The 11,988-nt window shown below is 43.1% G+C and overlaps 1 protein-coding gene across 1 annotated transcript; it reads left to right on the top strand.

Moving 5' to 3' along the window:
• The first annotated feature begins 2,517 nt into the window (after nucleotides 1-2,517).
• LOC131423470 (uncharacterized) lies at nucleotides 2,518-11,327 on the top strand. Its single transcript, XM_058573131.1, is given in 6 exon segments — nucleotides 2,518-3,422; nucleotides 3,854-4,674; nucleotides 4,676-4,778; nucleotides 6,347-7,328; nucleotides 7,763-7,930; nucleotides 8,434-11,327. Coding segments are annotated over 4 exon segments (1,761 nt in total). The 5' UTR covers nucleotides 2,518-3,406; the 3' UTR covers nucleotides 7,168-7,328; nucleotides 7,763-7,930; nucleotides 8,434-11,327.
• Nucleotides 11,328-11,988: the final 661 nt, after the last annotated feature.

Raw genomic sequence — 11,988 nt, 5'->3', positions numbered from 1 at the left:
ATTATATGCACAATTTATGTTATTCACATCAGTGCTGATGGAAAAAGAAAGACAATAGTAATAATCCAACCAAAGTTCACTGTATTAACTCTGTGTAATACAGTGTGGTAACTGTGGGAATATCAAAAAAGAGTTGGCCCTGACATTTTGATATGTGTTATTTCCTGGTCAGGAGAGATAGAAACTACATGATGAAGAAAGCAAAGTACTCAGCAAAAGTCATTTAAGATGATATACACATGTAGAGAATGGAGAAAAATGGAAGAAGAAATATGGATGGATGAAATCAAAGATATAGTATGTGAGCTAAGCCTCGGAAAAAATGCATTAATTAAATAAAATTTCCACCAGTAGAGAAAATGACAAGATGGAAATGAGGGAAATGTTCATTTTCTTTTTTTTTTTCAGATTTCATTTGTTATTATTTCTGAAACAAAATGGAAAGTATTCACTGGGAAGCTTCTGTAGTTTTACAGCATTTTGTCATTGACAACTGTATCTGTATATGGGAATAAAGTTGAATACTACAAGAAAAATAAAATCTCATGAAACCAAATTATTACTCTGTAATTAATACTATTTAATCCCATAATTTAAAATTACCCAATGAATTAGAATGCCCACAATGTAATAAAGCATGAAAATTTGTTTTTTGTTGTCACAGTAAAACTCAATGGAAATTTTTCTTAATCCTCTAACTACAGTTTTATTACTTTCAAAATACATTAACTATGCATTTAATTTGCATTTTATTTTGTCCTTTAGAGAGTTTCATAAGTTTTAAGAATTTCTTCTAATATGTTTTCCATGCTTATTGTTTAGAAATAATTTATACATGAGTTGCATAATGTATAATTCTGGCATATATTTTATGTACATATAGTTATAAATAGAGTTGACTCATGGATATATGTAAAATTAAAAGTATTATATCTACTTTATGGCATTATAATGAAACTCATTAATAACTCCTCTAGTAACATTATTTTAATAAGAAATTATTTCTTGAGAAAAAATACAGTAAGAAAGGAAAATATTATTTATTTGCTTATACTAGTTATAAATGTCAAATGTAAAAATATAACAAATTATGGAAATGAATATTTGAATAATTCATACACAATGCATTCTAAACACTGAATAAGGGCTTTAGTTGAAAATTCCTAGATAATTACAACACTGTTCCTCAAAATTTGAAAATATTCATATAGATCTTTAAAGTTTAGATTGTTGGTACCTACAACTTATCTTTGTTTAATCATCTGCTTTTATATTTTGTTCTTTTCACTTGCAATGGTCACCTCAAATTGATCAAACTTTGTAGATGAATTGTGAATCTTTCTAATTTTATGTTTTGTGAGGGATTCAATAGCTTAAAAAGTGCTGTCATATGCAATTAAGCAAATGTGCAAAAACTATGTGTATAATAAATACTCTCATATTTACAAAATCTCAAAATGGAAACACTCATTAGTCATTGGATCTCTCTCCTCCATTTATTTAGATTTGCATTAATTATACTGGATACAAACCACTAGCCATTTATAAACAACTTTCTCAAAGAAAATAAATACTTCCAGTGTCAGAGTCACATTAGTTGTAGAAACATCAATGTATGTAAAGTTTGCAAATACATAAATAAATATCTATGGGGATAGTTTGGCCTGTATTCCATAGCCATTCATTGATTTGGTCTTTCTAAAGAAATATTGGGTCCCTATTCTATGTAGGGAAAAGACTAGGTGTCAGCAGTAGAAAAATTAATGCGATATAGTCCATACCTGAGAGTTTTCAGTTTCTTACCTGAGATACAAAAGTAATTTTTGTAAATAATGTGGTAAATGCTATAGTGAGGAATATGACTGAAATACTGAAAAGAAACATAGGTTACTATGAAAATTATACTACTGAAAGTATTGTTTATGGAGTGAAATATACTTTGTCCCTCTGGCAAGGCATAAGTAGTTTAAAATTTGAAGGGAATTCTGAGATTTCTTTGAATTCATAGAAGCATGTGTGTCATTTTTGCCATGTCTGGGCATTGCCAGAGAGTGTTATCAAGTGTTACTACAGAGAATGAAAAGGCTAGCCTTGTCTCCAATTCAGAAACTAAGCCCATGCTATTATAGAAACATGGTGGACTTCAAGGTTCCATACAAAGCTAATTAAGCCTGCATGTGATTCCTCTGGATATCAGGAATTTCCTTTGGCAATGGAGCTCTGAGAAGTGTGTGAGCTTTCTCTTACTTCCCTACATGTGAAATTTGTCCTCCAACTCATGCCATTCTTGGAATCATGGCTTGTCCTAGAACACTGAGCATGGTAGATGGAGAAGGCATGTTATCTGCAGGAACATAGTTTTGTGATAGTAGGAGCAAATGTGACTCCATTTTGTTTTATGACTTCATCCTGTAAAACAACCATGCCAAGTAGAAGAGTCATGACTGGAGCAAGATGTTCTTTTCCTTTTGCTATAGAAACCTTTAAGAACACGGAACTACCTAATAGGGTATTGTTTCTGTAACTAGGGTAACGGGGCTCTGTTTCTGTAACTGGGGTGACTGAGCTAACTGTGATTGGTTAGGCTTCCCTCTGCTTGACTGCACTGTCCCGCTTCTGTAACCTGGCTTGCTTGCATTGGCTAGACCCCCGAACATCCCTTTTGCGGTTTTCAGGCTTATAAAGAGTGCCCTTGCAATTGTTCGGGGCTGATCAGGGGAACAGCTTTATGTTCTGGTCAGCCGCCACCGGTGTGCTTCAATAAAGGCTTGATTCGATTATATGTGAGTGGTCTGGAAGTCAGTTTATGAAACCCTGGGACAAAGCTTTAACTATAACAGTTTGAAAACAAATCTCAAGGACTCACCAGTCACATTTCCTTGACTTCAGTCTCATGGAACTTAATATATTTACCTTTTTATCCTTTTGGAATCAGGGAGAGATCTTACCTGAGATGTCCAAGGAATTTTTGCAAAAAAAAATGTGGTCTTCTGAAAGGTTAATAAAATAGGTACTTGTCACTCCGTTTTTCTGTATGCTTAACAAAACACTGTTGAAATCTTGAGAACTGTTTGCTAATCTTGTTCCCAGAATGTACTGTCCCCAACTGCCAAACTGCAGAATGTACTCCCTCACTCAGTTGCAGGCAAACCGCCCACTCGCCCTGACCCGTCAATGAACTTCCCTCCCTGCCCTCTCCAAGGAAAGTATATAAGCTCTGCTTAAGCTGTTCTCAGGGCTCTTTGCTCTATTCAAGTGAGCTCTGAGCCCCAGCATGCTGGACCCCCAATAAACCCTTTGCTGTTGCATGAGACAGTCTCTTGGTAGTCTCTTCCTCCCACGCTCGCCCGACCTTTACATATGGAGGTTCCACTGAGATCCGGCAGTGGCGGACGAAAGACCCCCAATGGGCTCCTCTCGGGGTAAGTAAGGCGCCTCTTTCTGGTTTCTGGTTTCAGGTTTCAGGATAGGGCTTGGCAAAATTGCTGTCGGTGAAGAGCATGAGCTCTCTCCGACAGTGGCTGACAGACGTGTCACAGAGCCACAGACCACGTCCCTGGGGGACGCCCCAGAGGACTCGGGAAATCGAGGAACAATAGTCTCCTCGACTCAGTGATATTTTGTTTCTGATTCGGCATTGCCAGCCTATCGGGTTTTGCCGGCTACTCAGTCCTGGTCTCAGTGTTGGACGTCCATTGCCTGTCTTTATTGTCTTGTCTTGTCTGTGTCGTGTGTCATTGCTTCACTGTTTGTGTATCTTTCATTATGGGACAGAGCACTTCAATGCCTCTGTCCCTGACCCTTGATCACTGGACCAAAGTCCGCTTAAGGGCTCAGAATCTTTCTTTTTCAGTAAAACGCCGGACCTGGCAGACTCTCTGTGCCTCAGAATGGCCCACCTTTGGAGTCGGATGGCCCCCAGGAGGATCTTTCTACTCCCCACTAATTCAAAAAGTCAGAGATATTGTCTTTCAGCCGGGGCTACATAGCCATCCAGATCAACAGCCGTATATCTTAACTTGGCAAGACCTCTGCAAATCTCTTCCTCCATGGGTGAAGCCTGTCCTTGTCCCTGCCCCCGCTCCTATTCCTTCCCCCAAGATTCTATCTCTCAAACCTTCTGCTCCTCCTCCTCCTCCACCCTCTGTTCTCCCTGAGTCTCTAGATTTGACTCTACTGGACTCTCCTCCCCCTCCTTATCTCCTGCCCTTGTCCCCCAACCCCCAACACCCTCTAAGTGATTCCCCTGCTGCTGACTCAGCCTCTCCACCATTGGAGGAAGCTGAGCCGGCCCAGCGCCCTCTAGATGACTTCCCCATGGCACACACAGCCCCTCCTCCCCTGGAGGAAGCTGGCCCGGCTAAAGAAACTCGCCAGCGGCGAATGAATAAAAACCCTGAAGCCCCCGTGATACTCCCCCTCCGTCCTTATGGGCCAATGATTGACAATGGCCATGGAGGAGAAATGCAAGCCTACCAGTATTGGCCTTTCTCCTCTTCAGACCTATATAACTGGAAAAATAACAATCCCCCTTTTTCCGAGGACCCCACCCGGCTCACAGGTCTGGTTGAGTCATTGATGTTTTCACACCAGCCTACTTGGGATGACTGCCAACAACTCCTAGGCACTCTCTTCATGACAGAGGAACGAGAGAGAATCCTCCTGGAAGCTAGAAAAAAATATCCTCGGACCAGACGGGCAACCGACACAACTTCCCAACATAATCGAAGCCGACTTCCCCTTGAACCGACCCAACTGGGACCCCAACACCTCTGAAGGTAGGGAACATCTGTCTACTTATCACCGGGCTCTAATAGTGGGTTTCCGAGCGGCCGCTAGGCGACCAACTAATTTGGCCAAGGTAAGAGAGATTATTCAAGGGCCTGATGAATCTCCCTCTATGTTTCTAGAGAGAATTATGGAGGCATATAGGAGATATACTCCTTTCGATCCTCAGGCAGAGGATCAAAAGGCATCTGTCACGATGGACTTTATTGGGCAAGCTGCCCTGGATATTAAAAGAAAGTTACAATGCTTAGATGGATTACAAGATATGACTTTGAGAGATTTGGTCAGAGAAGCCGAGAAGGTATACTATAAGAGAGAAACTGAGGAAGAGAAGGAGCAAAGGGAGGATGAGAGAAGCAAAAGACAGACTAAGGCATTGACTAAGGTCCTGGTCACAACAACAAATAGGCCAGAAATTAAACAGGGAGACAGGAAGTGATACCTGGGCCCACGCCAGAGGCCACCTCTGGCCTCAGATCAATGTGCCTACTGTAAAGAAAAAGGACACTGGGCCAAAGAGTGCCCTAGAAAGAGACAGCCACGCCAGCCAGCCATTCTAACTCTGGAGGATGACTAGGAAAGTTGGGGCTCAGATCCCCTCCCCGAGCTCAGGGTAACTTTTGAAGTGGAGGGGACCCCAGTAAACTTTGAAGTGGATACAGGGGCAGTATACTCAGCCCTTAAGGCCCCATTGGGCCCTCTATCAAATAAAAGGTCTCTAATTCAAGGGGCTAACAGCAGTAAATATCGGGCTTGGACAACTAAGAAGACCATGGACCTGGGGAAAAGAAAAATCCATCACTCCTTACTAGTAATCCCAGAATGCCCGGCCCCATTGATGGGCAGAGATCTGCTCACCAAGCTCCAGGCCAAAATAACTTTTAACCCTGAAGGCCCCCAAATGAAATTTCTAAATCCTTCAGTAAAAACTCCTATAGTCATGGCTTTAACTATGTCAGTAGAAGATGAACATCAACTCTTCACACCCCCCAAGACTGATCAAACAGGCAAGCTACCCCAGAAATGGATAACAGATTACCCAGATGCCTGGGCAGAAACTGCTGGGTTAGGCCTAGCCGTGAAACAACCTCCAATAACAGTGGAGTTAAAAACCTCAGCCTCCCCAATCAATGTCAAACAATATCCTCTGAACAAAAAGAAGCTAAAGATGGGATAAGGCCCCATATTCAGAAATATCTGGCCTTAGGGGTCCTAAGGCCCTGTCAATCGGCCTGGAACACTCCCCTGCTACCAGTAAAAAAGCCAGGAACCGGGGACTATTGCCCCATACAAGACCTAAGAGAGATCAACAACAGAGTGTAGGACATTCACCCCACGGTACCTAATCCATACAATCTGCTTAACACTCTAAACCCTGAGCAAAAATGGTATACTGTTCTGGATTTAAAAGATGCTTTCTTTTGCTTGCCTCTGCATAAAGATAGTCAGTTGCTGTTTGCTTTCGAGTGGGTAAACCCAGAAACCAGAACGTCTGGTCAACTAACTTGGACTAGACTCCCACAGGGGTTCAAAAACTCCCCCACTCTCTTTGATGAAGCCCTCCACAGAGATCTCAACAACTTCAGAACTACGCACCCTGAAGTCACCCTGCTTCAATATGTGGATGACCTGCTACTGGCAGCTGACACCAAGGAAAACTGTGAGTCTGGAACCCAAGCACTATTATCCGAGCTTGCTCAACTTGGGTATAGAGCTTCTGCCAAAAAGGCCCAAATTTGCCAGCAAGAAGTAATCTTCCTGGGCTATTCCCTTAGGGGCGGTAAACGATGGCTCACTGAGCCCAGAAAACAAACTGTTGTGCAGATACCACCCCCATCTAACAGAGAGTTTCTTGGGACTGCTAGCTTTTGCAGGTTATGGATACCTGGGTTTGCGTCCTTAGCTGCTCCTTTATACCCGCTGTTAAAGGGAGATGCCCAATTCCAATGGACCCCTGAGCACCAGCAAGCTTTTGATAACATCAAAAGGGCGCTGCTATCTGCTCCGGCCTTAGCACTCCCGGATGTAGAAAAACCCTTTACTCTCTACATTGAGGAAAAGAAAGGAATAGCACGAGGAGTGCTCACTCAGACTCTAGGACCCTGGAAAAGACCTATAGCCTACTTGTCTAAAAAGCTGGACCCAGTGGCTGGTGGATGGCCCCATTGCCTAAAAGCTATAGCAGCTGTGGCCCTACTAATCAAGGATGCTGATAAGTTAACGCTGGGGCAGAAACTAACCATTATAGCCCCCCATTCCCTAGAGAGCATCATCCACCAGCCACCAGACAGACGGTTATCAAACTCTAGAATAACACACTATCAGAGCCTGTTGCTTGACAAGGAGAGAATAATGCTGGGACCCCCCCGCCCCGCTTAACCCGGCTACACTACTACCTGAACAATCATCAGGACCCGTCACTCATGACTGTCAACATATACTGGCAGAAGAAACCAGTATACAACGGGAATTAAAGGATCAGCCACTGCCCCACCCTGAGGTCATATGGTTCACTGATGGCAGCAGCTTCCTCCAGGACGGTAAGCAGCGGGCTGGGGCAGCAGTAGTTAGCAGAACTAAAGTCATCTGGTCCTCAAGCCTCCTGGAGGGAACATTAGCTCAAAAGGCAGAGCTGATCGCCCTCACGAAGGCATTAGAGCTAGTGGCAGGCAAAAAGGCCACCATATACACAGATAGCCGCTATGCCTTCGCTACCGCTCATATACACGGGGCTATCTACCAGCAAAGGGGACTATTAACCTCGGCGGGAAAGGAAATAAAAAACAGAGATGAGATCCTCCGCCTCCTCTCAGCAGTGCAAAGCCCTAGGGAACTAGCTATAGTGCACTGTCCAGGACACCAGAAAGGAAACGATCCTGTAGCGGTCGGGAACAGGAGGGTGGATGAAGAGGCTAAATTGGCAGCCCTAAACAGAGTAACCATGTTAACGCTTTCCACACCGGGGGAACATAAGTCAGGAGATTTAACTACGTCGGAGCACCCCGACAACTTAACATCTAAGGACACTGACACTGAACTCCTCGACTTCACTGAGCCCAGCCTGCAATTTCAGAAAGCACCTACGAGGAACCAGACCAGGACAATTCTGGGAAATGGACTTTACTGAAATTAAGCCAGCAAGGTATGGACTTAAATATCTCCTAGTCTTTGTAGATACATTTTCAGGATGAATTAAAGCCTTCCCCACACACACAAAAAAAAAACGACGCAAATGGTGGTCAAAAAGATCCTGGAAGATATTTTTTCCAAGATACGGCCTGCCTAAGGTAATAGGGTCTGAAAATGGACCGGCGTTCATGGCCCAGGTAAGTCAGGGGTTAGCCAGGACCCTGGGGATTAATTGGAAGTTACATTGTGCTTATAGACCCCAGAGTTCAGGACAGGTAGAAAGAATGAATAGAACCATTAAAGAGACCTTAATGAAATTAAGCTTAGAGACCGGCATAAAAGATTGGACTATGCTCCTGCCTTATGCACTGTTTTGTGCAAAAAAAAAAATACTCCCTCTGTTTCTTTGTGTAACCTCACCCCCTATGAAATTCTCTATGGTGCCCCTCCTCCAGTAAGGGACCTAACCCCAACTCTAAGACCTAAGGATCCCTTCCACACCCCCTTGCTTGACAGACTTAAAGCTCTTGAAAGAACTCAGCCATACCTGTAAAAACAGCTGGCCACTGCCTACCAACCTGGGGACGAAGGGACTCCACACCGATATCAACTAGGAGACTTCATCTACGTAAGACGACATCAGGTGTCATCCCTGGAACCCCTCTGGAAAGGACCATACCAGGTGCTACTTATAACACCTACAGCGGTAAAGGTAGACGGAACCACTTCCTGGATCCATGCCTCTCATCGCAAGCCTGTGCCCTGTCCAGACTCTGGCTGGAAATTGGAAAAGACTGGTAACCCTCTCAAATTGCGTATTTGCCGTGTGGATAGGGCTATGGACTCTCCCCTTGACCACCAGTAGTCCTAACCCTCATCAGCCCATTCAGCAGCGATGGCTGATCACAAATCCTACTGGACAGGAAGTATGGTCTATCTCGCATACAGCTCCTTTAGGGACCTGGTGGCCATCTCTCCACCCAGACATTTGTCAGTTGGCTATGGGTCTTTCCTATTGGGATATCCCCAATGAAGAGGATCCCACTAAAATTTCATTAAATCCCTTCCATACCATAGATAATGGAAACAAACATTATGGATGTAGAGACACGCAAGCCAGATGTAGGTTGGCTAGCCTAGATTACTATGTTTGCCCGGCGGACTATTGAAGCCGCAAACAGTCACGGCTGTGTGGGGGAAAAACTGACTTCTTCTGTAAGTCATGGGGATGTGAGCATACAGGGACTGCCTAATGGAACCCAAACCTCTGCCGGTTCTCAGACCATTGCTCCCTTGCTGAGGTAGCAAGTACTGAGGTACCCCTCCACCCACTCACTCCTCTCTTCTCCTGTCAGTGCCCGCACCGAGTCCCACCAGGTCCTCTTACCAGCTAACCCAAAGCTCAAACCAGCTGAGGAGAGCCCTCAGACCCCTATCCAAGATGTAATGAAAATGGCCTTTAAAGTTGCTTTGTCATCACTGAAAACAGGTTACTAAGAATTTAAAGTCCCTCACAGGCTTTTTGGGATACTCACTCCCATCTTCCCTTCTGCTCTACCTGTTCTACTACTCAAGTTTTTGTTGCTAGGAAAATCCCAAACCCCTTTCCCATTATTCTTTTACATCTCTCCTTCCTCATTCTCAGATCCACGGAGCTGCTCTCAGCCCCGCCTTTCCCGTCTTCCCCCTCTATACCAGGCCCACAGAAAAGTCTTAACTGACCTTCTCCAGAAGTCTTCACCATGGCTAACTTTAAGACTTTCAGCAAAAGAGTCCCTATAAAAGAGTTCAGTGTGATAAACTTCCTCTTTTCGTGTTGCCCTGTTCTACTTGGCCACTGGCTAAAAAATCAGCACTCCTAAGCTAGACACCCCCTTGCTAGTTTTTCACAAAATATGTGAACAAGGCCTCTGGCCTTGAGCTGGGGCTTCACAGAGATGGCTACATTTCTAAGATAAAGAAGTTACCAACTGGGCTCCATGGTAACAGCTGGCAGGGGGAGAAAAGAAAGGAAAAAAAAAAGCTCTCCCCCTCCCAGATGTCCTTAAAAAGTTAACTTGTCCAGAACAGAGGAAAAAAACAAACAAAAACTGCTTTTTATAAACTTCTGCAGACTGTGAACTTCTGAGCCCCTTCCCTTACATGTTGGGTACAAAATTCTGAAACTACCTAAACTTGGGGTTCAGGGGATTAATTGATTACAACAGAAGCAATGCCCTCTGAATCCGATTGCAACCAAATAGGACCGTTTCCCTGTCTTCGGTGCTATCTTAGGTACCTTGCCTTGTCCGTCCCTACAACAGTATAATTCTATATACTTAAACATTGTTTATGTTTTCATAAAATGGTCAACAGATGTAATTAATTATATAATGGTGCAGATGTTTCCCAGAGTGCTCTATCATGACGCAGGTTCATTTGAAGATCAAATAGGGGGGCATACAACCCGGTTCCGCTGGGAACCTGTATCCCTCACTTTAGCCATCCTATTAGGAATAGGAGTTGCTGCAGGGGTGGGCACAGGAACCACTGCCCTGGTCCATGGGATACAACAAATGACCCAATTGAAAAACAGCAATAGACCAAAACTTAAAGATATTAGAAACCTCCATCACAGCTTTGCAGGAATTTTAACCTCTCTCTCTGAAGTTGTTTTACAGAACAGGCGAAGGTTGGACCTCTTCTTCATGAGAGAAGAGGGCCTTTGTGCTGCATTGAGGAAAAATGTTGTTTTTATGCTGACCATATTGGAGTTGTAAAAAAAAATCTATGAGTAAATTAAAAAGACGCCTTGAAGAGCGTCAATGAGAGAGAGAAACCCAAAAAGGGTGGTTTGAGTCTTAGTTCACACAGTCCCCCTGGTTAATTACGCTTTTATCAGCCCTGGCCGGTCCATTAATAATCCTCATATTATTGCTAACTGTAGGACCCTGTTTGCTCAACCGGGTAGTTTCCTTTCTCCAAGCTCAAATTGAACAAGTTAAACTTATGGTAATCAGACAACAATATACCCCACTAGCAGACATAGAATGTGACACCCCCCAATGATCACTTTTATGATTAAAAGTAGCCAGAAGAAGAAGTGGGGAATGAAAGGTTAATAAAATAGGTACTTGTCACTCTGTTTTTCTGTATGCTTAACAAAACACTGTTGAAATCTTGAGAACTTTTTGCTAATCTTGTTCCCAGAATGTGCTGTCCCCAACTGCCAAACTGCAGAATGTACTCCCTCACTCAGTTGCAGGCAAACCGCCCACTCACCCTGACCCATCAATGAACTTCCCTCCCTGCCCTCTCCAAGGAAAGTATATAAGCTCTGCTTAAGCTGTTCTCAGGGCTCTTTGCTCTATTCAAGTGAGCTCTGAGCCCCAGCATGCTGGACCCCCAATAAACCCTTTGCTGTTGCATGAGACAGTCTCTTGGTGGTCTCTTCCTCCGACGCTCACCCGACCTTTACACTTCTATTGTAAATTATTTATGTATCATCACACACATACACACTCACACACACACTCACATGTATGATTCCATAATGTTTCTTCTCGCCTAATTCTTCTAGCATGTAAAATCCCTCACTTCATATTTCTTCATAAACTATGTTTTAATTTAATGTTAGAGGAGTGTGTAATATAATATGCTTGATAATAAATTATTTCTTTGTGCTGCCCCATGCCTCATATACTCTTTCTTATTTTGCCTAAATGTCAATTGCAATATTCCCTACTGAGAAAAAAAAAACTGATGTAAAATATAAGGCTCATGATTTAATTTTTATAACCTAATTGCCGAATTGGAAGGCATTTGGCATTTTTAATGTGCCAATTTTAAAAATAGCTAAGACATGTTTTTTGGTTACTTCAATTATTCTTAATAAAACTGTATATACTTAGAGTTTTTAACCCTTCATTTTTTGGTGAAAGTATTGGTGCTCTGAGAAAGATAAACTCAGAAAATTAGAGGGAGGTGAACAGTCACTCAAGTAATTTTTGGAAAATATGTTGGTTCAATGCCTATGGAAAACCAGATATAATAATTACTACATACCAGGAAAAGCAATCAGCTGATGGTAGA

This window comes from Marmota monax, unplaced genomic scaffold, assembly GCF_021218885.2.
Source record: "Marmota monax isolate L192 unplaced genomic scaffold, Marmota_monax_Labrador192_F-V1.1 WCK01_AAM20220418_F8-fsc00197, whole genome shotgun sequence".
Lineage (NCBI taxonomy): Eukaryota > Metazoa > Chordata > Mammalia > Rodentia > Sciuridae > Marmota > Marmota monax.
Note: the sequence above shows the minus strand (reverse complement) of the source record. Positions and strands in the feature narration are given on the sequence as shown.